This window comes from Xenopus tropicalis, chromosome 6 (assembly GCF_000004195.4).
Source record: "Xenopus tropicalis strain Nigerian chromosome 6, UCB_Xtro_10.0, whole genome shotgun sequence".
In the NCBI taxonomy this organism is placed as follows: Eukaryota; Metazoa; Chordata; class Amphibia; order Anura; family Pipidae; genus Xenopus; species Xenopus tropicalis.
The window spans coordinates 126039887-126066822 of record NC_030682.2 but is presented as its reverse complement, the minus strand read 5'-3'; the positions used below and the strand labels follow the sequence as shown (position 1 = coordinate 126066822).

General features: G+C 39.2%; 1 protein-coding gene across 3 annotated transcripts in view; it reads right to left on the bottom strand.

Moving 5' to 3' along the window:
* Nucleotides 1-231: 231 nt before the first annotated feature.
* Nucleotides 232-26936, bottom strand: part of ripk2 (receptor interacting serine/threonine kinase 2) — a 32953-nt gene continuing 6248 nt past the window's right edge. For 2 of the 3 annotated variants that reach the window (XM_002939155.5, XM_031904130.1), the window contains 11 exons: nt 26314-26467; nt 15827-15982; nt 12938-13098; nt 12083-12132; nt 10869-11030; nt 10334-10413; nt 6541-6657; nt 5452-5482; nt 4366-4434; nt 3076-3204; nt 232-1066 (listed from right to left, as the gene is read on the bottom strand). In XM_002939155.5, coding sequence (XP_002939201.2) covers nt 774-1066; nt 3076-3204; nt 4366-4434; nt 5452-5482; nt 6541-6657; nt 10334-10413; nt 10869-11030; nt 12083-12132; nt 12938-13098; nt 15827-15982; nt 26314-26467 — 1402 coding nt within the window. In that variant the 3' untranslated portion in view covers nt 232-773. The remainder of the gene's footprint in view (nt 1067-3075; nt 3205-4365; nt 4435-5451; nt 5483-6540; nt 6658-10333; nt 10414-10868; nt 11031-12082; nt 12133-12937; nt 13099-15826; nt 15983-26313; nt 26468-26936) is intronic. The other variant, XM_031904129.1, reaches the window with a different exon arrangement.

The window sequence follows — 26936 nt, the reverse complement described above, 5'->3', positions numbered from 1 at the left end:
TAAGCTGCTATGTAGCCATGGAGGCAGCCATTCAAAGGAGAAAAGGCACAGGCACATAGCAGATAACAGATAAAACACTATTGTATTCTACAGAACTTATCTGTTACCTGCTATGTAACCTGTGCCTTTTCTGCTTTTTTCCAGCTTGAATGGCTGCCCCCGTGGCTACACAGCAGCTTATTATATAAATTATAGTAGTGTTACTGTAGCAAACACACCAGTTTTACCAGTGCAGGGCAACAGTGCATTATATTTTTATTACTTTAAAGCTCTTTCATTTTTTGGTGTTACTGTTCCTTTAATTTAAAGGCGAACTCCCCCTTTACGCATGACTAAAATTGCAGGATAAACCCAGTAACACCTTCAAAGAAGCAATCGGATTTATAGCAGAACAAGAACAATAAAATCCATACTTAGTATTTTCACTGGACAAAACACAAAGAGGATGTTTTATAAGATGATGGCATAATGCTCCTTTAAATGGAGCTTAAACCTTGCCATTTGTCATACAGACTAAATAAAATTAAAACAAAAACAAATCCTCCCATCTGTTTTTTCAATCAATCAATACCAATTGCTGATGAAAATAAGTCAAGGGATATTAGTATTAAGCCTCTCTGTATGAAAATATCTAAACACAAGATGCTTATATGCTGCTATGACCCAGAATAAGGTTTTTGCTCAGTCACCTTGTATGAAAGAGCTTACCCAGCTTATAATAATGCATTTAGATATTTAACACATATTACTCATATTAATCATAAAAACATAATCTATATTTCTGGAAAAGGCTGCAGATCATTCTGTCGGTTCTCTCTCAACTTCTGCACAATGACTCTGGCAAAGATCTCCCCTTGGGAATCACAAGTGTCAATCAGCTGCCTGACTTTTGAACTCCTCGTCTGCTTTGATTTGATCAGTTCATAGTCCTCCTTCAGGATCACCATTCTGGAGATGAGGGCATCCAGGCACTGATTCAGGCATGCCTCCGTCATTTGATTTATTATCTCGTGTCTTTTGAGCAGTATCCACTGAAGAGCAGAGAAGGGGCTTTCCTGTACCGGATCTGAAAAAAAAATTGAGGAATTAATAGTGGAATAAAAGACATGAAGGTCCATTATCCAGAAAGTTCGAATTACGGAAAGGTCATGTCCCATAGACTCCATTATAAACAAATAATTTTAATTTTTAAAAATGATTTCCTTTTTCTCTGTAATAATAAAACAGTACCCTGTACAGGTATGGGATCACTTATCCGGAAACCTGATATCCAGAAAGCTCCGAATTACGAAAAGCCCATAAACCCCCATTTTAATCAAATAATTCAGATTTTTAAAATTGATTTCATTTTTCTCTGTAAAAATAAAACAGTGCTTTGTACTTGATCCCAACTAAGATATAATTACCCCTTATTGGGGACAGAACAGCCCTATTGGGTTTATTTCATGGTTAAATGATTCCCTTTGATCCAAATTACCCTTATTGGGGACAGAACAGTCCTATTGGGTTTATTTAATGGTTAAATGATTCCCTTTTCTCTGTAATAATAAAACAGTACCTGTACTTGATCCCAAACTGAGATATAATTACCCCTTATTGGGGCAGAACAGCCCTATTGGGTTTATTTAATGGTTAAATGATTCCCTTTTCTCTGTAATAATAAAACAGTACCTGTACTTGATCCCAACTAAGATATAATTACCCCTTATTGGGGGCAGAACAGCCCTATTGGGTTTATTTAATGGTTAAATGATTCCCTTTTCTCTGTAATAATAAAACAGTACCTGTACTTGATCCCAACTAAGATATAATTACCCCTTATTGGGGGCAGAACAGCCCTATTGGGTTTAATTAATGTTTTATTGATTTCTTAGTAGACTTAAGGAGTAGACTTATGGAGATCTAAATTACAGAAAGACCCCTTATACGGAATACCTTTGGTCCCGAGCATTCTGGATAACTGGTCCCATACCTGTACTTGATCCAACCTAGGATATAATTAATCCTTATTAGAGGCAAAGCTATCCTTTTGGGTTTAATTAATGTTAAATTATTTTTTTAGTAAGCTTGAGGTTTGCAGAAAATTACAGGAAAGATCCCTTATCCGGAAAACCCCTGGTCTCAAGCATTCTGATCCCATACTTGTACATTAATTTAAAGGGGCAATATGCACAACACTGGATTTCTAATTACAGCGCCCAGAGGCCGCCCCCTCCCCTTGCTCTTTATCTCACATATGGACGCACTGAGGATTTCTGTGTGTCCTGTCCCCATTGCTCCGTATGTGAGCAAAGTTTAAGTGCGGCTGGGCGGCATTCTGCCCCTAAATTTGTGCTGCCCTAGGCCCGGGCCTAGGGCAGCACAAATCTGGGCCTAAATATGCAACAACTTATTGGGAAATACTCTGACTATTTTTATATTTTGTTCAGTAAACATTTTCAAGAATATGAAATCTATTACAATATAATCTTAAGACCACCCCAATGGTTTTTTAAGCAATTGTGAGAGAAGTTAATGAAATAACCCTTTCAGGTTATACCACCATGAATAATACAATAATTCTGTCCCTTAATTATATAAAAAAAAAAAAGAAAAAATGGCTTCTAAGTTGATGTTCTTTTTTCTGATTTACAGTAAAAGGCTAACTATATATCCCAACCTCATTAAACCGACTGTAAAAAAGTAAACCGATCCCCTTACTTGGCCAAATGCAGAGCCGTGCAGTGGGGTTGGCAGGTTTAGGTGCCAGGCTCTATGATTGTGTGTAATTCAGAGGAACAAGGTATTGAGCGACAGGACGCACAGCCGCATTGGGAACCCTGTCCTTAAATCCTGCAGGGGGTAAGGCCAGGACTGTGCATCAGATTCTTCATTTGCCACTCAGTGCAGAGGTGCAAGCCCTTCCAGAATTAGCACTTGTGCCCCTTAGTGCACTTGCACTTGTATCCCACTGAGTCTTGCAAAAAATATTCTGATATTTTACATTTAAAGACATTTGACTACAATGGACATTTCTCTGTGGGCAGTTACCCAGTGCTTCAGGGTGCACCTTTGAGAATGATGATCTAGGCATACCTGACATTTCCCACGTGGGTCTTGCACTTTGCCTTTCAGTAAATTCTGGATGCATAATCCCACATGGTATAGCCGGTATAACACTGTAGGGAATGCTGGATTTTAGGCATCTTGTTGGGCTTGTGACTACTGGAAGAAGAAAGACATTTTTTTAAGAAATACAACAAGTGAAATCAAATAGACCAATAGCTCAACAGGTGCCATTTTTGGAACACTGAGGGCTTAGCCCTTTAAACTGTGGTTAAGGGGCAAATCCCAATTTTACCATGTTCAAGGTGGCCCCAAGATATTGGATGGTGGCCCTGCCAGCCAGCAATAGGGCTTTGTCAACCAGTTTGGTGGCAGGGTTTCCTCAACATTTGTTTGTTATATAAAAACTCCTTCTAATCTGTAAACCAACCACAGAGGTTGCAACTGGGAAAGGGAGGTACTCATTTATTCTCCATTGCCAAAAAATGAGAGGAAAAGGTTGTTAACAGCATAACTTAGTACTTTGTTTGAGGGACAGATAATAACTATTTTAATCACAAATAATATAGATTAAATGTTTAAATAGATTAAATGTTGAAACAAATATAATAATGCAGTATTATATTTATGTAGACAGCTGGTTCCATCCTCATCTCACTCTCATGTGTATTCAATCCATAGCTCCCCTATAATAATCTCACGTTTGTCATTATTAATACCCCAGTCAGTGGCACATTGTATAACAACAAAAACAGAATCTTATGTCACGGTGTGACCACTGACTTCAATATTGAGCTTAGTGTCTAGGTTTTGCCTGCCCTGGAAAAGTAAAGTATTGAATAAATATCATCCTTTCTGTTTGAGCAGCATTCATACCAGTGGTCTTTGTGTGGGATCAAAGTGATCCAGTTTCATGGTCAAAATTGTATTAATGGCTGGTTGATTTTTTATGGAGCTTCTTGGTTGATAACAGCCAAATATGATCAGCCTTTTGTGCACACACTCATAATTAAAAGGCAATGTGTGCCATAAACTTTATTCTATGTGTCATTACTTTGGTCATATGAATAGTACTTCAGACTGCTGTATGAAGTACCAAGAACTTGAAGCATTCATGTTCAGCTCTCTTATTATGCCTTGGAAATAAACTCTCAGATTAGGCCTGCGTACAAACTGGCACAGCAGTTGGGCACTAGGTCTGACTGTGGGGCAGAAGGGTTGCATATACCTCTTTACAGCTCAACCTTTGTGGTTAAAGGGTCTACATCCTCAATCTGATCTACTGTAAGTTCCAGTTCTTGCACAGAATAGTCTACTCACAGCTTATATCTTCATTTTCTATCTTCACTGGCTCAGTCCTGGGACAAACGTTCCATTCTTTGTTTAAAACTGAGAAGAAGGGAGAAAAAAATTAAAGTTAGTAAATCTGTAAAAAGAAAGCTTGACCTATTTCATAACCCCATTAAAAAGAGTACAAGAGAAGATCATTACCCAAAGCAATGTTAACTAACTAAAACACTGTAAATAAATCAAATTTGTTTCAGAATAGCTCTCTCTACATCATACTAAAAGTTTATTGAAGGTCAATATATTATACACTGTTTTGTATTTTTGTTTTGTGATGTTGTAAAACCAATAAAAAATTTACCTATAAAAAAAAAAAAGTTTATTGAAGGTGAACAACCCCTTTACTTTACTCAGTGCTGCTAACCTTACAGTTAAAGAGAATACCATTTAGGGGCAAGTGCAGGGACTGTTTCTGATACCTGGTTTATTTTTTTTTTTTTGCTCTTTTTCTGTGGGAAGATGCTAAAATATTGCCTTTTCTTTCCTACCCATCAGTAAAACAAACTAAAGGAGGCACTGTATAGCCACAACCATTTAATCTTGTTAATTGGTTTCCTTATCTTTTGCTATAGAAGAATAGAACAAGATTAAATCATTTTCAAACTTTATCAAGATACAAAGGAAGCTAATAATAGTCTGGAACACATTCTGTAGTATTAAGTTTAGGTACACATCATACGAGGGCTCTAGTATGTCTACTACTGTTATTTATGGGGTGGTGCCTGGGCTCTCTTATAACTGGGGTACTTTTAGGGATGAGACGCAAAGCATTAACACATTTAAGATCCTTTCTATACCTGCAAGATAGTGGGTTTTGGCGACAACTATACCTCCTTTGGGTAGTTATTTGTCCTATATGTATTTTGACATTATTAGGCTACTGTACAGAATGGATTAAGTCAGACATACAGCATGGATTGAGACAAAAATACAGCATGGATTTGGACATGCAAACATGTATTAGGTCAGACATACAGTAGGCAGAAGAATTATAACAGGAATACTATCAGGGACAGGTAAACACTTTTAACCAATAATCACGTACATAATGGTACATACCTGAAGAACACTGGGGAATGACATATTCCTCCTAAAAAAGCAAAAATATAAAAAAAACTCATATAAAGATACACAAGTGATTTTTGTATAAGTATATTTAGCATTGATATCAAATATGTAATTTGCTAAGGCAGCAACATGGTAAAACCCATAGCTGCCAGCAAATATCTTTATAAGGCAGGTATATAAAATGGTTGATATAGGTTACTTAATGTACTTAATGTAAGTCTCAAGGTTTGCAACCAATTATATAATTCATTGGTCACATGTTATATATCTGATTGTTATAGCTTACTAGATCTAATGCAAATGTTGCTCATTATCTTACATTACCCAAGTGTGCTGAACAGCCTATTCTGTGATTTCTTTATCAGCCTGTTCATATTTATATTTAATTAAATTATTTAGAATAATAGAAACTATTCAGATGAGATTCATTCATTTACAAACCCAATGGCAGAAGTTTTAAAGGGGCAGCATACAACTATCTACCCTTTATCAAACATGAGCACAATCAATGTATTCTTCCTATCCTCTACATTGAAAAAAACACATTAGTGCCCAGTGGTTAAATCTCACCTACGGGCAACTGATCTCCCTGAAATGCATTCCCACTGGCAATAGAATGAATCGGGGCATTTCGGGGAGATAAGTCTCCCCGACTGCGGGCAACTAATTTCCCCCATGTACCACCACCCATAGATGAGGAGGAGTTTATTACACATGGGGTTTATCTATGTACTGGTAATTTGTTCAAAGAACCAGGATGTTGGAAAGTGAAAGAGCTCTCAGTTTAGTCTTTGCCCTGTTAAGTGCAAGAATTAACAAAAACAATAGATATTTTTTAATTAAAACAATAGGCAAAAAGTATGTTCAGTACAAGCTCTATTCATTAAACTTATATGGAACCATGGGATATACTGCCCATTTAATACTGTATATGCAATACAGCTGCTATTCCAGTTATATTTGTAAAAAAAATAATAATAAAAGCAAAAAAAAAACCCAATTACCTTTACTCCATTAACATTATCATATGCAGTCAATTCATATAAAGATATTTACTATTCTTATATATTTTCAACATACGCTTTTTCTGATGTTTACGTTCTCATTTGATGAATTGGCTGCTGGTTGTTCTAATAGGTTTACACAAGGCATTGTTGGAAAGTTTGATATAGAATTATGTTGAAAATTGGTTTTCATCTGAAAAAAAAATAGAAAATATAATGTTACGGTACAGGATCCATTATCTGGAAACCTGTTATCCAGAAAGCTCAGAATTATGAGAGGGCCATCTCCCTTAGACTTGTACTTGATCCCAACTAAGATATAATTAATCCTTATTAGTGACAAAACAATTCTATTGGGTTTAAATAATTTTTAAATGATTTTTTAGTACACTTAGGGGCACATTTACTAACCCACGAACGGGCCGAATGCGTCCGATTGCGTTTTTTTCGTAATGATCGGTAATTTTGCGATTTTTTTCGGCGTCTTTACGATTTTTGCGTAAAAACACGAGTTTTTCGTAGCCATTACAAAAGTTGCGCAAAGTCGCGATTTTTTCGTAGCGTTAAAACTTGCGCGAAACGTCGCGCCTTTTAAGTTTTAATGCTACGAAAAAGGCGCGACTTTGCGCGCAAGTGTTAACGCTACGAAAAAATCGCGACTTTGCGCAACTTTCGTAAAGACGCCGAAAAACTCGCGTTTTTACGCAAAAATCGTAAAGACGCCGAAAAAACTCGCGTTTTTATGCAAAAATCGTAAAGACGCCGAAAAAATCGCAAAAAATACGAAAAAGTCGCAAAATGTTCGTTTCCAATCGGAATTTTTCCAATTCGGATTCGAAATCGTGTCTTAGTAAATCAGCCCCTTAAGGTATGGTGATCCAATTATGGAAACACCCCTTATCTGGAAAACCCCAAGTCCTGAGCATTCTGGACAACAGGTCCCGTACCTGTAATACCATGCTTTGGAGAATAACTTTAATACATTAAATGGAATGTACAATGTACAAAATGACTGCTTATGTTTTATCCTACCAGGACTGGGTCTGGTCAAATAAGGCTACTACTACTACTACTAGCACTGGGCTGAGCCAGCTGGGTGCCCTAGCCAGTCACCTCACCTTCACCCCATGCATGTGCAAATGAGAAAAAGGTGCCAGGAAAATAAACTACTTAAGGGTTGGTTGGCAGATAAGGGCCTAAACCATGAGTAGGCTACAGAGCAGGTACATGCGTAGTCCCTAGGGTTGCCCCTTTTTTTTGTTTAATACCAGCCTTCATTTTGGGGTGGAATATGACATTGTTTGGGGTGGGGCTATGATGTAAAGGGTGGGGAATGGGCAGACGAGGTGGTGAAAGGTTGAATGTGATTGGCAAATGGGTGGGGAAATGGGTGGCATGGGCAGGACAGAGGTGGGCCTGTGAATATAAAACCTTGATCAGCACCGTTGTACTGGAAAATTGCTAGTAAATTGCTGGTAAACTTGTTTACCAGTTAGGTGGCAACTCTAGTAACCCCTGGGGAGTTCTCCAACAATACACAGTCAAGTATTAACCAAATTCACCCAGGTCTTTCCTAAAGTTTTAAAGCAGACTATTCATATGGCAGATATACAGTGGCTTGCAAAAGTATTCGGCCCCCTTGAACTTTTCCACATTTTGTCACATTACAGCCACAAACATGAATCAATTTTATTGGAATTCCACGTGAAAGACCAATACAAAGTGGTGTACACGTGAGAAGTGGAACGAAAATCATACATGATTCCAAACATTTTTTACAAATAAATAACTGCAAAGTGGGGTGTGCGTAATTATTCAGCCCCCTTTGGTCTGAGTGCAGTCAGTTGCCCATAGACATTGCCTGATGAGTGCTAATGGCTAAATAGAGTTCACCTGTGTGTAATCTAATGTCAGTACAAATACAGCTGCTCTGTGACGGCCTCAGAGGTTGTCTAAGAGAATATTGGGAGCAACAACACCATGAAGTCCAAAGAACACACCAGACAGGTCAGGGATAAAGTTATTGAGAAATTTAAAGCAGGCTTAGGCTACAAAAAGATTTCCAAAGCCTTGAACATCCCACGGAGCACTGTTCAAGCGATCACTCAGAAATGGAAGGAGTATGGCACAACTGTAAACCTACCAAGACAAAGCCGTCCACCTAAACTCACAGGCCGAGCAAGGAGAGCGCTGATCAGAAATGCAGCCAAGAGGCCCATGGTGACTCTGGGGGAGCTGCAGAGATCTACAGCTCAGGTGGGGGAATCTGTCCATAGGCAACTATTAGTCGTGCACTGCACAAAGTTGGCCTTTATGGAAGAGTGGCAAGAAGAAAGCCATTGTTAACAGAAAACCATAAGAAGTCCCGTTTGCAGTTTGCCACAAGCCATGTGGGGGACACAGCAAACATGTGGGAGAAGGTGCTCTGGTCAGATGAGACCAAAATGGAACTTTTTGGCCAAAATGCAAAACGCTATGTGTGGCGGAAAACTAACACTGCACATCACTCTGAACACACCATCCCCACTGTCAAATATGGTGGTGGCAGCATCATGCTCTGGGGGGGCTTCTCTTCAGCAGGGACAGGGAAGCTGGTCAGAGTTGATGGGAAGATGGATGGAGCCAAATACAGGGCAATCTTGGAAGAAAACCTCTTGGAGTCTGCAAAAGACTTGAGACTGGGGCGGAGGTTCACCTTCCAGCAGGACAACGACCCTAAACATAAAGCCAGGGCAACAATGGAATGGTTTAAAACAAAAAATATCCATGTGTTAGAATGGCCCAGTCACAGTCCAGATCTAAATCCAATGGAGAATCTGTGGCAAGATCTGAAAACTGCTGTTCACAAACGCTGCCCATCTAATCTGACTGAGCTGGAGCTGTTTTGCAAAGAAGAATGGGCAAGGATTTCAGTCTGTAGATGTGCAAAGCTGGTAGAGACATACCCTAAAAGCCTGGCAGCTGTAATTGCAGCAAAAGGTGGTTCTACAAAGTATTGACTCAGGGGGCTGAATAATTACGCACACCCCACTTTGCAGTTATTTATTTGTAAAAAATGTTTGGAATCATGTATGATTTTCGTTCCACTTCTCACGTGTACACCGCTTTGTATTGGTCTTTCACGTGGAATTCCAATAAAATTGATTCATGTTTGTGGCTGTAATGTGACAAAATGTGGAAAAGTTCAAAAGGGACGAATACTTTTGCAAGCCACTGAATGTTGGACAAGACTAGCTGTATCAATAGCATCTCATGCTATATACACATTCAGTTGTTATAAACAATATTACACCTTATTATTGTATTCTCTATCCATTTTGGGGCAACCAAGTGGAAGGCACTATACTATTCAGACTAAAATCCAGCATGTTCAAATGGGAAATATGGGTTTTTTGGCCCTTGGTATTGAGATGAGTACTCAGTACTTATTCTGTTTCTGGGAGACACTATTTAGAGGCTCCTTCATTGCTGGGTGCACTTGATCTATGACCCCTGTATTAGTTCAACATAATGTAAAGCAATGCAATTGCTCCTGCACATTAATCTGCTTTGCCAGACAAATTCACACATTATTAACATTACATTAACATTTATTTATAAAGCGCCAACATATTCCGCAGCGCTGTACAATAAGTGGGTTACATACATTGGACATACAGAGTAACATATAAAGCAATCAATAACCGATACAAGAGGTGAAGAGAGCCCTGCCCAAAAGAGCTTACAATCTACAAGGAGAAAGGGTTGGGACACAAGGTGTGGGAATTCCTGAGAACAAAAGCAATTCCCTTTTATTTATTTAGTTTTCTCATGGCCTTCAAATATAAACTGGGCACATTTTGCATACTGGTATAGAAATCTGTAATTACCTTTTTTATCTGTAATATGCCTTCAAGTATTAAGATCTCATCATAATTTCGGATTATTGGCTCAAGCTCCAACAAGCATTCTATGAGGAGAAAAAGAATAAGAACCATGGTAAAATGTTATTTTTTAAAAACCTTTTTGTATTTAGAAGTAACATCCAAACTGTCCCTTTCTTTGTTTTTTGTTTTATTTTATTTTTTTCTCCTTATATAATACTGACAGAATCTAAACAGAAATAATAATAAATGAAATAACTGCTCAGGCATAAAGAGCCTCCCAAACAACTAGGGTTAATGGAATGTAACAGGTTCAAAGATTGTGTCCGGTCTAGTAACTCTAGTGCCCAGTGGGACTTTTGCTTTAACACTTTAGATTTTAGACAACTTATCATTGAGGAATATTACGTAATTTCAATTATATTTATCCTCCAGTTAATAAGTAAACCAATACAGAATACCAAAAAGAACCAAATGAAATAGTTTGCTGCAGCATGAAGGTGTTTAATTAGTGCTCACTAGTCCTGCATGGAAAACCTACTTATAAATGCTGGCCGGTCGTTTGGGTCGGTTGCCCACCCACTCTGCATTAAAGAAATAAAGAGGTCTCGATGAGGGATCTCCGAGGGCAAGCTTTCTTCACTAAGGTCTGGTCGATTTCCTTTCGAGACACTGAACATAATCTGCATAGGGGTTGTGGCTCCTGTAAAAAATGCTTCAAATAGTCAGATCACAAACATATTTTCCAACCTACTGACAGATGTAACAGACCTTAACACCAAACGTAACCCACCATTCAGTTCACTTGTCTTTGTCTCGCTGGCATATAGAGCTGTTAGCTCATGGAGCTACTATAGAAGATTGGAAAGTGGATTTGAACAGCATTTGCAGAAGTCCAGCAATTTAAGAAGCAGTGAGCTAATTAATTACGATAGTATATCCATCTCCCTAGGGGCATTTTGTAATTCAGGTTGCCCTAAAGCAGCCTTTCTGTTTCCTCAGAGCAGGTTTGGGGTGCTGCCTTGTTAGTGCAGAGAGTGGAATTTTGGCTCTTAAAGTTAATTGGAGTATGAGTGACGTCTGTGTCCGATTCCTCAGGCACAAGTAATGCTGGGTGAGAAAGGAACCCTGGATCTACTGTCTGGTCACGAGGTGGTGGCAGCGCCAGGGTTCCCCTGCACAACAGGAGCAGCAGTTCTGGATTTAGAATAAAAGGCTGGTAGCAATGAGTGGTGCCAAGTGCAACTATACAGAAGTGCAAGGAACACATTTTGGCACAAGTACCTTTAATGAAAGTGGAGTTATGCACAGCTGACTGTGGGGAAATTGCTGGTACCACAACTGCACTTGCAGTCATAAATTACCGCTATTGTTTTTTTCAGTCTGGCAAGTGGAATGTTATTGTGTATAACCTGAGAGTTTAGAGAAGCAGTAACATTTCTTCTTCACATCCCCATAATAAAATATAGGTTATATTAACCCTACACACGCAGATGGAAGCAAGTGTGCACATTCAATTCAATAAAACACTCAATTCAATAAGAAAAAGTTATCTCATGGTTTTCCAGTTTTATCCCACAGAGTCTTCACATGATAAACTGTGAGATATTTTTTTCTGATTTAAATTGAATCTTGTACCACAGCTTTCACGCGATAAGCCTTTTACTCACTGAATTGTATCTGTCCCAAAGACACATTAAACTTCCTTTTAACTGTAACACAAACATAATTCTGCTATTTGTACTTAATATTTACCTTCATAGGGCTGCTTTCTGGCAAGAACTTCCCACATAATAATTGCAAAGCTAAAAATAAATTCAAAAGAAAAATATGTGAGTGGTACAGCTCAGAAAATACTAAGGAATACAATAAAAGAATGAGGTCAGTTTTGTGCAAATACACAAAGTATCCGGTTAGAGAAGCAAAGTAAATAAGAATTGTGTGGTTATCAAAACATTGGAAGGCTCAGATCCCTTTAATAACTGTTGCAGGTTCAACTCCTACCTCCATTCTTTCTCATCTTTGCTCCCATTCATACACAAAAATCCACCGCCCAGTTCCCCTCATTGGTTGCTAGAATAGTGCCCTGTTGCATTAGTCCTTCGTCTGCTTATTTATTTTGCAGATATGTGGTATCATGTAGGTACAGGTTTGCGATCTGTTATCTGGAAACCTGTTATCCAGAAAGCTCTGAATTATGGGAAGGCCGACTCCCATAGATTCTATTCTACTCAAATAATTACATTTTTTTTAAAAATTGGTTTACCTTTTCTCTGTAACAATTAAACAGTACCTTGTACTTGGTCCTAACTAATTCTTACTGAAGGAAAACCTATTAGCTGGGTTTTACTTTTACCTCCTTCTCTCTCTCTATTACCCCATTCACTTTTACCTATACTGCCCTGCGTGCCTTTCCCTCACACTCTTGCTCTGCAATCCTTTCCCCTACTCTCTATTTTCCCTCCTTCCCTGCCTCCATCTATGTCCATCACTTCACATTTAATGTTCTATTTCTAACACTTGTCAATGTGGTTACAAATGAGTGTAGATTGCATAGAGAAATAAACACAAAAAGCACAGTCATTATTCCATTGGAAGGTAGAGAAATACCTGTACATGTCGTGTTTAACGCTGCCTCGTCTGTTTCTGGCGCTGCTGGGCTCATACTCCTCTGGAGGCATGTATATTATTGTTCCGCCTGGAGTGCTCTGATCACTGTAGGAGTGTGATGAAGACAACATACGCCATTTTGAAAGTCCAAAATCTGCAATCTGGCAATAAAAGATTCCAGTACTAAATTCTATAAAACCACAGTCAAAGACATAGTTGGCTCTGTTTGGAATAATGGATTGATTATAGTAAATCAGACCTTTACAACACTCACTTAACCATGAACACTGTTATCTGGCAAAAGAAGCATGTGTATAAGGGGCCCTATTCAAAAGGCTGATTGAGTTATCTTTTTATGAAGCACACATAATGGGAGACAGATTTATTCATTTTCGCTTTCAATTTATTTTCAAGATTTGATCATGAAAGAAAAACCCCAGTCAAATGCGATTGTTTTTTCACAGTCACAATATTTTGTTGATCACAACATACTTTTTTCAGGCCAATGCAGACAATTCTATAGATTTCAATTAAAAAGTAATAATAATAAACACAAATGCCTAAAAGTTACATATTGTGTTGTACGGCTGCACAGAATCCAGTCCAGTGCAATTATTATTACAGGTATGGGATTTCCTATCTGAAAACCCATTATCCACAAACAAGGCCATCTGCCATAGATTCCGATTGAATAAAATGATTCTTATTTTAAAAAATGGTTTCCTTTTTTTGCCTGTAATAATAAAACAGTGCCTTGTACTTAATGGTAACTAAACTGCATGAAACCATAATGGAGGCTTGGGACCTGGAGTTTTCCTTATAAGAGTTCTTCCTGCTAAAAATCATTTAATCATTAACTAAACCCAATAGGATTGTTTTCCACTGATATGGATCAATGCAGCTTAGTTACCATCAAGTACAAGTAGGGTTGCCACCTGTCTGGTTTTGCCCCAGACAACGTGGTTTTTGGAAGGGCTGTCCAGGTTAAATTGCCTGCCTGGTTTTCCACATTAAGGAACTCTCTGAGACAGACGCAGTGATTGGCCAATCACTGATTGCCACATCATAGGCCTGTCCCGTGATGTCACCATCCCTGTCCTATGTCACCTACCCCGCCCCCTGTGATGTAATTGCCCTCCCCCTGCCTGGAGTTTGCAGCAGGAAAAAATGGCAATCCTAAGTACAAGGCACTGTTTTATTATTATAGATAAAGGGGATTATTAAGAAATCATATTAACTGTTTGCCTAAAATGGGAAATGGCCTTCCTGTATTTTCAGAGCTTTCTGGGTGAGAGTTTTGCAGGATATGTAGGTTATACATCCCATACCCGTTACTATTTATGTACTGAAATCTAATTTGAAATTCAGATTACTAATGGTCAGAGCACTGAACCTTTGTTTATTTGAATTAAAAGTCAGATTTGATAAATCTCACCTCACTTACACCCTGCTGATTCTCAGCTGCTGATAAATGCTTGTGTTTCCAAGCGAGATAATGATGAAAAGGGCTAAATTTGGCTCTGATACCATGCGAATCCCTCAAACAATTCACAGTTTGATATAACAATGCCTTGAGATGTTTCAGGCTGTGATGAAACATGAATTCTACATAATGGTGCTGTTTACTGAGGATGATCCTGGCAGATTTAAAAGCAATTACACCTGCAGCTGGAAATCCCTGGGATATTCCCAGTAGCCATCTGCAAATGTTTTAGATTAAGCAAAGATGAAACAAATTCCTATACCTTTTGCTACAGTAGATAAGTGGATCATTACAGTTACAACAAAGCACAATCCATGGCATTATTTCTATACTGTTTGAAAGTGTTGAAATTAAAAGAAGACAAGAGAGCTTAAAGATACAGTTACATTAGCTTTTAGCATTTAGCATACTGCAGGCACTGATATTCTTGGGTTTTTTTTTTTAATATTTAGTTAGGTTTACAAGCTCTACACTTTGGATATCAGCAGGTCTAGGGTGCATTTACCCCAGCAACCAGGCAGGTACTTGAATGTGGGCCTGGAAGATGAATAGGAGGGGATCTGAATAGAAAGATGAAGAAAAGTAAGAAAAATAATAAAACCGCAGCCTCATAGATGAATAATGTTTTGCTGGGATCGGTGACACTTAATTGCTAGCTGAAAGACACAATAAGAAGGCCAAATAGTTCAGAAACTATAATAAATAAGAACTGAAAAGTAGATAAAACTAAGCCATTGTATGTTACTCTTTACTTGAACTGCCCCTTTAATAGAATGACACTTTCTCATAGTAGCTTTTTTATACACATTCCTGCCAATGTTTATCAAAAGCAGGTCAGCAAATGAGGGCTTGTGGTTATAACTGGCCATGGCTCAAAACTGGCTCTTTTCCATTTGGGAATGTTGGGAGTACAAATATATCCAGTTCTCTTCTGTAGTCCTCCCACCGCAGGTTCAATGCCCAATTGTAGTTGTTAATTGCCAAGTTCCTGGGTGCATTCCTGGCTTGCACCATCTACCTCCTTAATCCCTTCTTTCTAGTCATGACAACCATGAGAACCTGACAAACATTGGCATTACACAGTGTTACAGTGGCGTGCTCCAAACCTATTATTTTGGTATTCACTGTAAACTACTTCTTTCTGTAGCTACCTTATGCGAATAATCATGGCTAATCCCACCCACCTACATTAATACAAATATGTAGATAACCAAGACTCATTGGCCAAATTACCTATGGTGTTTTGTTTACTGAATACTTAAAGAAAAATAACCCTAAATATGAACAGGTTATATTCATTCTCAAACACTACCACTTCTAAGCCCTGGACAAGTTTGTTGTGACCCAATAAGTTGTAAGATAATAACAAGCTTGTGTAATACAGTTTTTGGATTAGAGGAGCTTACCTTTGCATGGAAATCCCTATCCAGCAAAATATTCTGTGTCTTTAAGTCATGGTGAAGCAAAGAAGGGGTCAAATTGTGAAGAAAATTCACTCCTAGAGCAATCTCATATAAAATCCGGAACGCTAACGGCCACACAATTTCCACACGTGGAGCATTCTAAAAATCAAGAAATGGCAAATTCCATTTATAATGAATTATTAGTACAACTTTGACTTCCCATGTAGAGCATTAACAGAATTAATGTTAGCCTCCTGTGTCACTTGGTGCTCTTATATTTTGTATCCCTCCAAGTGATGTCCCTTATGTATTGGCCCCTAATACAGAGTCATAGATGAAACAACTGTAATAGGGTTGGAACTGGAATGTGTGTTCTTCCCATGTCTACATGTGCTCGCCTCAGGCCCAGACTGGCAAGCTGTGGCTTCTGGCAAATGCCAGAGGGGCTGCTGGAAGATGCCATAGAAAGTCACTATTTATTGGGCTGGTGGGGGCTGTTTGGGCCTCTGTGTACTTGAAGTGCCAGGGCCTATTTTGAATCCCAGTCCAGGCTTGGTTCCCTTTTTGCGCTGGGGTTTCCTTTCACAATCCATACTGGCAGGTATAGTAAATTGTCTCCTAATGAAACTGCTACTTGTGTGAATGTATATGTAATAGTGTCTCTGGGGCAGACTGTGTATGTAATAGTGTCTCTGGGGCAGACTGATATGAATGATAAACAATCTAAGTAAAAGAAAACCATGTAAAAGCATGGACCCTATTTATATAGGATAAAAATAACATTGAACTATTTGGACAATGCAGTACATTCTTTTGTTTAATGCACGACAAGAATGACAAAAGCCCAAATAGGACTTCCAGCTTTTCTGAAAAGTATGGCAGCAAGAACCAGTTTTACTGGCTGAGCCCAGCTGGAGGGAGTCCATTTGTGCATTCACACCCTAAAATTCCTCTGGTTGCCCTGTTGTTGTTCTTGAATTACCGCAGTTGGCAGGGCATTTTGCTGAAGCTGAGAGCACAGTCATTTGAACAGTTATCAGTAAGAGTTAAAAGTAAACCAAATATAATATTGTAATCCACTGGGTGCCATGAATCTCATAAAGTACAAGTCTTGAGCATTTTCCGAAATGAGTTGCCCTAATTAAACAAACATCTAGTGAGCTTTTGCCAAGATTCAGTAACATTTCCATTCCCATTCATTACACTTAGTGCTGCTCCATTAACAAAAAAAACTCAAGTGCATTTGCATCAAAGAAAAAAGTTAACTGCTTTCCCAAAAAAGGGGACATATGAGGTCTAATGATTAATGACCCTATTTACTGTCCTAAACAAATAAATGATTCTTTTGGAGCCCCTGGTAAATACAGTACAGACACCTCTAAGCAAAATCATCAACAAAGTGCAGAGGGATAAAGAGATCGATATCCTGGGGCTGAGTTTCGAGGCAGCGGTGCTACTGAGCAGTAAATAAACCTGCCATGAAGATATCGTTATTTATAAGTCATTAGCTTTCTTTTCTTAGACACCTGAGGGCCATGACAGGCACCAGCTTCATCAAGTCTTAAAAGGACATTATACTGAGCAGTTAGACGTTTTGAATACAATAAAACTGCTATAACAAACAAATAATGGACGAATGGACGAAGTACATCCAACCTTCCAATCCCATACCTTCATCCATACTCATGAAGCTTATGAAAGAGTGAAAAAATTTATTTGTTTGTCAATGTTTCGGCCCTGCTAAGAGGACCGTTCTAAAGATGTCTTTTTATCATGGGATAAAACTGCTATATATATAATTTTTTTTTTCCCCGCTGTGTGAGAAGGCAACTAAAAATGTAGTCACATTACAGTTAGTATTAGTGGTTGTATATATAGTTTATGTATGTGAGTGTATAGATTGGTGAGTATAGGTTGTGGGTGCTGGGTTTACTTGGATGGGTTGAACTTGATGGACTCTGGTCTTTTTTCAACCATATGCAACGATGTAACATAGCATAAGGTACCCCTAAGCATTCTCCTTAACCACCAAATCATAAATGCCTTATGGAACCTCAAAGCATTAGAGAGTAAAGGGACCATCATGTTATAACTGCCAAAGGCTTTTTTCTTCCTGTAATGTTTGACAAACGACTGATGCTTCTTGTCTTCCATGTGAGGACCAAGTGTGTGGCGCGTAGGAAAGTTACACAAGACCTGCTCAGTCACTGTTTTCCATGTTTATTATGGGACTTGACCACACAATCGTGTAAGATACCTACACACTTAGGGGGCCATTTTCTAACATTCGGATTTTTGTGGTTTTATAGTTTTTTGAAACCATGATCAAACTAATTTCCACTAATGTCAGTCATTTTTCAAAAGATCTGAATTAAAAAAAAGCACAGACCAAAGAAAGATGTGAGAAAAACCATGAAAGCCACAACTTTTTATTATTGGAGCTTAAATGACAGCGTAACCCCCCCCCCAAAAAAAACCCCCTAAAACCACAAATCAAAGAAAAATGTTCTATTTGTAAAAGGGATGGCTGCCACTGACTTCTATGCGATCTCGACAGGTTTTGGATGGCGTATTTGTCATGATTTTGTCATGTAATAAATCCCCCCTAAAATATATTTCTCCTCCAAAAAAAAATGTTGGCGTTAAAAAACTCAAATGGAAAAAATTAAGAGTTAGTAAATGCCCCCTCCATTGTTAGTTTTCTTTGGTATGGTCATTCATAGTTACATAGGGTTGAAAAAAGACCAGTGTCCATCAAGTTCAACCCATCCAAGTAAACCCAGCACACTTAACCCACACCTACCAATCTATATACTCACATACATAAACTATATATACAACCAGTAATACTAACTGTAGATATTAGTATCACAATAGCCTTGGATATTCTGATTGTTCAAGAACTCATCCAGGCCCCTCTTAAAGGCATTAACAGAATCTGCCATTACCACATCACTAGGAAGGGCATTCCATAACCTCACTGCCCTCACCGTGAAAAACCCCCTACGCTGCTTCAAATGGAAGCTCCGTTCCTCTAATCTAAAGGGGGGGCCTCTGGTGCGTTGATTGTTTTTATGGGAAAAAAGAACATCCCCCAACTGCCTATAATCCCCTCTAATGTACTTGTATAGAGTAATCATGTCCCCTCGCAAGCGCCTCTTTTCCAGAGAAAACAACCCCAACCTCGACAGTCTCACCTCATAGTTTAAATCTTCCATCCCCTTAACCAGTTTAGTTGCACGTCTCTGCACTCTCTCCAGCTCATTAATATCCTTCTTAAGGACTGGAGCCCAAAACTGCACCGCATACTTAGTTCTCTATGGTAGGCTGCTTCTGTGTCTCTTAAAAGAAAAATTATTCCTAACTTTTTAACTAACCGTTTATATCACATTAAGTGGCCTATTAAAAAATCTTGCCAAACAGGAATATACAGTATATATCAGTAAATATTGCCCATTAATATCTTTTCACTTGAGCCTCCATTTAGTGATGGGCTGTGTGCTCCCTCAGCTGACAGGAAATAATGCAGCTCTAACAGGAAGTAGTGTGGGAGCAAAAGGCAGTGCAGCGTCAATTACGCAGGCTCCCTTACCTTCACTCTTTTTCCCCCACCCCCGGTACCTCAGAGACAATAACGACGCCCAGGATGGGATATAACAGGCCACAGCTTTATTAGCAGAAAATATGTAAATATATAAATACAAAATAATTTATAAAATGATCAACATTTTAACAATAACCATCCATGTTATGCCCATTGGAATGCTTGCCCACTCCAAACCACCAACCATGGCTGCCTGCCATGCCGGCCACCTTCCGCAGCTGCTTCAGGTGGGCAAGTGAGAGCAGGCAACCAGAATCCACTACTCTCCTGGGACCCTTGTCCGACGAGTTTACCCTCCACCTTTTGACACCCATGTGCCAAAACTGGGGTTTAGCCCCCACCTTCCAGCAAGCATTCCTACCGCAAGCTGTGACAGCATAAACAAACCCCTCCCCAACCCGGTCCACCTTGCTATATTCATGGGTGGGCGGGACAATGCTCCTTAACTTTCCATGAGGTAATGGTACCGCCTCTTCCTCTGCTGTTAACTTCCCTATCCTGGTCCCTGCCTCTTATTTTACAAACCCTCCTTCCCCCTGTCCTAGCCTGTATTAATTAACCAATTCCACTCCCCCTGCTGCTCCTAGCACTGTCAAGGCTCCTGCTTCCTTATAGGTACGGAGCACCCATCCATTAATTGGCTGATGTGACCTAGCATATATTGGTTTGTTTGTGTGCGCCATTAATCCTATGATCCCAGGAGTGGCCCTTAGTACTTTTTTATTTAGTATCATTTGTTTGGAAAATTATAACCTTTAGGTCTCTATAAAATATATTGCATAAACAGCTCATATGTAAAACCCTGCTTCATTTAAATTAACAATTCTCATAAAAACATATTTTTTACGCATTATGAAAATGGTTTATTTACGTGATGTAGGGATTCACATATGAGCTGTTTATGCAATATATTTTATAGAGACCTAATTTTCAAGGTTATAGTTTTCCAAACAAATGACACTATATTTGAATCACTGTATTTATTTAAACTGATTTACTGCAATGTTTGCTCCTCCCCTCCTCCATTATTACTAAATTATGTTCAGAAGTGCTCAGTGCTGCATATACGGGTAGCCCTACAAAGATAAGCATATATACTGTACATATAGCTGCATTGGGATGGCTAAACATGGCTTGTGTGTTACAATGGCTAGCCTGTCTCTAGCGAATGTAAGGTGATTTTAAAGGAGAAGGAAAGTCATTTTGGCATTTTACTGCCAATAGATTCGCCACATTAGTGCCACCTAGAACAAAATATTTATTCTGCAAAAAGCATTACCATACCTGAGTAAACTACCCTAAAAGCTTTCTCTGTTTGTTTAAGATTGCAGCTGCCATTTTAGCTTGGTCTTCACAGCTTCCTGCTGTACCTCTAGCCCTTATAGCTCAGATAACACATTCCTAAGGGAGGGGAGTTCTAAGCAATCTTGAGGGACTGGGGGAGCAGGACAAGAGAGAGAGAAGAGAACTGCACAGACTCTGCTCCCCCCCTGGAAGTCAGACACCCTAAGAACATGTTTACAAAAAAGGAGACAAGAAATCCTGTTTCTCTTTTGATAAAGGGCTCAGTGCAGCGTTTCTGTGAGTGCTTATGGCTGTATTTACACAGACCTTTCTGATAAAGCTTACTTAGTTTTTACCTTTCCTTCTCCATTAAAAACAAGAAAAAAAAAAGTGTGATAAGCTGTAGGATACTAAATCATCACTGGTTAATCATAAGAGGTTTCAAGAGAGAATAAACAATGTCTCAACCCAAAATCCATATCTAAGTCACTGCAAAATGCCAATATAAGATCATGAGCTGTCCATATTGTGACTAACAAACTCTAACATGTGATTGTGACCTTATATTGGTATTTTGCAATCACCGAGATATAGATTTTTTAGTTTAAAGACATGACTTCCTTCTTGAATGTGCCATTATTTATTCAGTTTCTATGGTTCTGTTATCTGAAGAGATTACTTAATGATTAGAACAGACCAAAAAATGTACTGGCATGCCGAAGCGAATGCCAGAGAACTGATGTAGCTCCAAAACAATAAAAGTGTATTAAAGTAATTAGAATATAATGTGCTGTTGCCCTGCACTGGTAAAAGTTGTGCATTTGTTTCAGAAACCCTACTATAGTTTATATAAACAAACTGCTGTGTAGCCAGGGGGGAAACCATTTAAACTGAAATAGGGCTGAAGGCACAGGTTACATAGCACATAACTGATAAGGGGGAAGACACACATAGAGCTTCTAATAGCAGCTACTTGCTGATCCTTTCCTAATAATTGTCTCTAAGTGTGTTTTAGCAGAGGCAATTATCAGTATTGTTTATGGCAGGGAATTTTCTGCTGCGACAAGTAGCTGCTACTAAGTAGTTCTGTGTGTCTTCACCCTAAGGGCGACAAATCTCCCTGTTCGCGGGCGACTAATCTCCCTGAATTGCCATCCCACCGGCGAAAATGTAAGTCGCCAGTGGGATGGCACACACTGCGCAGGCGATTTCGGCAAATCGCCGAAGTTGCCTCGCGAGACGTTTTCGGCGATTTGCCAATATCGCGCCGCCGCGTGTGCCATCCCACCGATGACTTACATTTTCACCAGTGGGATGGCAACTGATGGCAACTCGGGGAGATTAGTCGCCCGCGAACAGGGAGATTTGTCGCGGGCGACTAATCTCCCCGTGTGCCAGAGCCCTAAGACACAATTGTATTCTACACAGCTTATCTGTTATCTGCTATAGTCCTGTGTCTTTTTTCCTTTTCTCCAGCTGGAATAGCTGCATCTGTGTCTAAACAGCAGCTTATTTATATAAACTATAGTAATCTTTCTGGTCTTTCTACCAGTGCAGGGCAATAGTACATTATGTTTTAATTACTTTATTTAATTTTTTGGTGCTACTGTTCCTTTAAGGTGGTTATGTAAATATAAAATAAGAGAAGAATTTAGGAGAATAACTTTACTTTTGCTGCACGGGGCAGTGTGTGGACAGCTGTCATTAATGGTGTGGGGGGTTCTAAATTGGGTGTCAGAGGATGAGTGGCAAGTTGCTTAAGTGCATGAATTTAGCAGTACTACTCATTAGAGACTGGAGCTGTCACTGTCTGAAAAAGGGAAAGCCAATTAACCTAGAGTTACAATATTCAAGGTGTGACATGGAAAGATAATTCATACTATTTCTGGTGATGCTACGGTTGAGAGCATCGGAATGATTGGATATGAGTTGTGACAGGGAGAGGGCTGAATGGCATGAGAGGATGATGGTCTGGTTGGCAGCAGTGATTTTAGGAATTTATCATTTTTTAAAAAGGTTACATTTTCAGTGGCCGTGTAACTGTCTAATGGGAAAATAATCAAACATCAAATCGTCTAATTAGCAAAACAATGCACAAGCAAACTATTGCTTCAACTAGCAATTCAATCACTTGGGGCGATCACAAATAGAAAGATTTGCCCAGAAACATGACCTACGCAAAGCGATCAGACAACTGAACTAATCTGATTACAACTATTAGCCAATTGCACAAAGATCCCAGCACTCACTCAGGTACCTGCATATTGAAATGACAACCAATAAAACAGCAATTAATGTACCAAGAAATGGTTACAAAGTGAATTTAACAAAAGAGTAAAATTGCCCTTTTCTTGTAAAAAGGGCAATTTTTTGTGGTCTTTTTCATAGATTTTACACCTAATTTTTCTATATCTAATAGGATTAAGTCTAAAACAACTGGACTTTTCTGAGTTTTTTCTTGAAAATGTTTCACCACTCATCCAAGTGGCTTCTTCAGTTCAAATGACTGGTAGGGAATTCCCCAGCATTTAAACCCTTGAGGGTAGTACGGTGACAGACATCCAATCACAATGGTTCCATTGAACTTATTCAGTTGGGTGTTGGCTGAAACCCTCAGGTGTAAGTAGGTATGATCCAGTCACAATGGTACCATGATTTTCATTGATGTAGGTGTTAATCCTTCAAAGTACATGACTGGAAGTGTGAACTGTTGTGAAATCGCCGGGGTAAGGATGTCAAAGCGGCATTGTATGGTGATGACAAGCGGTGTTGCATGGCCCCCTCCTCTGTTCAGGGATGGTTTTTTCCAGGCTGGCATAAATGGCCTCTTTCACACCTCTTTCACACCATCTGTCCTCTCAGTCCAAAATATGCACTTTACTGTCCTCAAAAGACTGTCCTTTTTCCTTAAGATGTAGATAGACTGCTGAGTCTTGTCCTGAGGAGTTAGCCCTCCTATGTTGGGCCAGAGCACTCTTCACTACACTGGACAGCATAGACCACATTACTTTTCATGTGCTTTGGTGTAGGGTCTTTAGGGTGCACCAACTGTTGTCTCAGAGTGTTGTTGGGTTTGAAAAACACAGGAATACGATGTTTGTTAAAAATTCCCCTAATGTTCCCCTGATGTTCCAGCAACATATAGGGTGACTATGTTGCTTTGCCTGCTGTGTTCCTCCCTTCTGTTTGTTGGTCTGGGCTTTTTGCTTGTCTTTGATTTAGTTTTGATAAAGGCCCAGTCTGGGTACCCACAAGTTTTCAGAGCTCCTTTTAGACGTTTGTATTCCTTCTCTTTAGCCTCTGCATTGGATGCCACAGTTTCAGCCCTCGGTCATTTGAACTGAAGAAGCCACTCGGATAAGTGGTGAAACATTTTCAAGAAAAACTCAGAAAAGTCCAGTTGTTTTAGACTTAATTCTACTAGATACTGTATATCATAACCTGGATGAATGACAATCTTCATAGACATAATTTTTCTATATTTTACACAAACATTTTTCACAATTTTACAAAAAATTGCCCTGCTTTTCCTAATAATGTCTGTCCTCTGTGAATATTCTTTTGAATCAAATCAAATTGATTAAAATGGTACCCAGGCGCGTATTTACTTGGAGTACTTCTATAAATAATACATTTGAATTAGTTTGAAGTTTCTGTGGCCATGCACAAATCATATTTTGCTTTAGGTTGTGGCCTTGCTAATGCTGTCTCATAGTGTGCACATTAATACTTTACCACTTAACCATTGCCAATAACACAGTAAAGTTGTGCATATCAAAAAAGAACTGACCCCTGTGCTTATAACCTAAGCTTAAATTGCTTTAACACATATCCCTGTGCTCAGTTTTCCTGAATTGTACACCTTTTTTTCTGTTACTCTGAAAAATGTAACCCGGGGATTCTACATTATATCAGTTTTAAATATATCCAGTGCTTATAGCAAAATTCCACATAGAAGTATTTATATAATCCAGTAGATGGCACCAAAGTAATAAGACCAATAAATAGACAAATACCACAACTATCATAGACTAAAGTACCGCTTAACCCCTTTCCAGTCATGGCTTTTTAATATTGCTGTTCAACATGTTCCCAGAAAACACACAGCTAAGCTGGCCCCAGCCACCCAACTCCGACGTATTCTGTCTGGGAACTGTTAAAAGAAATTAAAGATGGATCGGCATCCTATTGTTCACTAGAGAGAGACAAGCAGTATGGGAGCACTGGCAGCGAAAAAAAAGTTGGATTTATTATGCTTGTGCAAGTGTGGGTAAGGAAATTCTTTCAATTGATCCCTTTTCTGCAGTGATCTTTCTCCCATAATTGTGATTAACGCAATGCACATTATCCATTTTCTCCAGTGATCTTACTGCCATGCCTGGGGTTAATGTGCTCATTATCCATTTCCTGCAGTGATCTTACTGGCATTTCTGGAGTTAATTTGCTCAGTGTCCATTTTTAGTAGTGATCTTATTGACATATCTGGGGTTAATAGGCTCATTGTGTATTTCTTGCAGTGATCTTCCTAGCAGGTCTGGGGTTAATTTCCTCATTATTAGTTTTCTTCTGTGAAGTCTATGGAGCTCTTAACCAGCTTGCGGCCAATAAAATCCCTTGCAGGGCTTCAAGTATTAGCACTAGGTTTAGAAGTTCAGTATGTTGTACACTATTGCACCTTCAGGGTCGGACTGGGCCCGGTGGGCTCCGGCTCTAGTGGGCCCCGGCGGCCCAGACCCGACCCTTGCTGGTGCTTCCCCTCCCGACCGCTCCTCCTCCGACGCGTCAAATTTACGCGCTTGGAGGAGGACGTCGGGTGGGGGGCCCTGCGAGGGGGGTTAGGGGGGGCCCTGCAAGGGGGGTTAGGGGACGTGCCTGGCTGGGGGCACTTGCAGGGCCCCTGGGACAGGAGCCCCGGTGGGCCCTTCACCCCCCAGTCCGACCCTGTGCACCTTTGCTGCCCCAGTACATATTTATCATTGTATACACAATGATACCAGATCTCCTACCTTTTCCCTTTTATATATTAAATAAAAATACCATCCAAATGGCAAACCTAAATACTTATCCAATACTAATAAAAAGGTGGTATTATTTACCTTAGCATGAATGGGAAGTGACACCGTGATTAGTGTTCCAACCTCTTAACTCATCTTGGGTTAGATTCCAACTAGGACACTCTGTAGGAAGGCTTTGTTTGCCTTAATAATATACTATAAGTGCTTGGCCTCTAATGCATCTGTATTTGAAAGCCTGTGATAGGAAGCTGAGATTGTATTGTGAACTGCTTCTGATGTAATATTATATCACTAAGTAAAATATTCAGGGGAATTCCCTTCAATTTTTTTCTTTTACACAATGAAGGGAACCAGCAGTTCAGCAGGTTTCAAAAGCCAGCGATGCGGAAGAAAATAAATAAAAAAAACCTCCTTTTAAGTGCAATTACATTTAAACCAACGGACATTTTTAATCAATGTATTTTGGAACATTAATGCTACCTGATGCATAATGTACTAGCGTACTAATTAAAATATACTCATTTTAAAGAGGCAGTACATTAGGTACAACGGGTAACACCAATATATTCAGTTGGTAATGAGCCTACCTCGTGTAAGAGCTGGTTTAGAGAGCCATTGGTCATGTACTCAGTCACGATCCCCAGGCACTCGGGCTCATTGCAGATTCCCAAAATTGGCAGAATGTAACTAAACCGCGCTTTGTGTAAAATCTCTGCTTCCTTCAGAATCTTGTTTCTTTCACTGCAAAGAAAAATGTTATTTTAGTTACTCCATGTTTCATTCAACAACATATGCACTGCTTGTGGGTAAGGCTCTCAGTCTTGGACTTTATTTACTAACAAAGCAATGTACAAAATTATTCACAACTGACATTTTTTTTTTTTTCAGAAAACGCTGCATTTTTCTTTGAATTCCAGTAAAGTTGCAACCAAATCAAAATGGGCACAATGCTGGTTGGATATTGGTGTATATTTTCATGGTCCTTGTATCCCGGAGGAGTCCCCAAATATAGCCCACCCTTGGGAGTGTTACTGTATTAATGTGTATGTGCTTCATGCAATGTCATTTGCTCCTTACTAGATTCTTCTGCCACTTGCCTCCGGATATTCGATGCTTGTAGGATTCCATTGATACTTGTCAGCTCATTTGTTTTGACTGCCGATGCCTAGTTACAGTATCGCCTCACACACTATACTTTGTTTCAATGTAA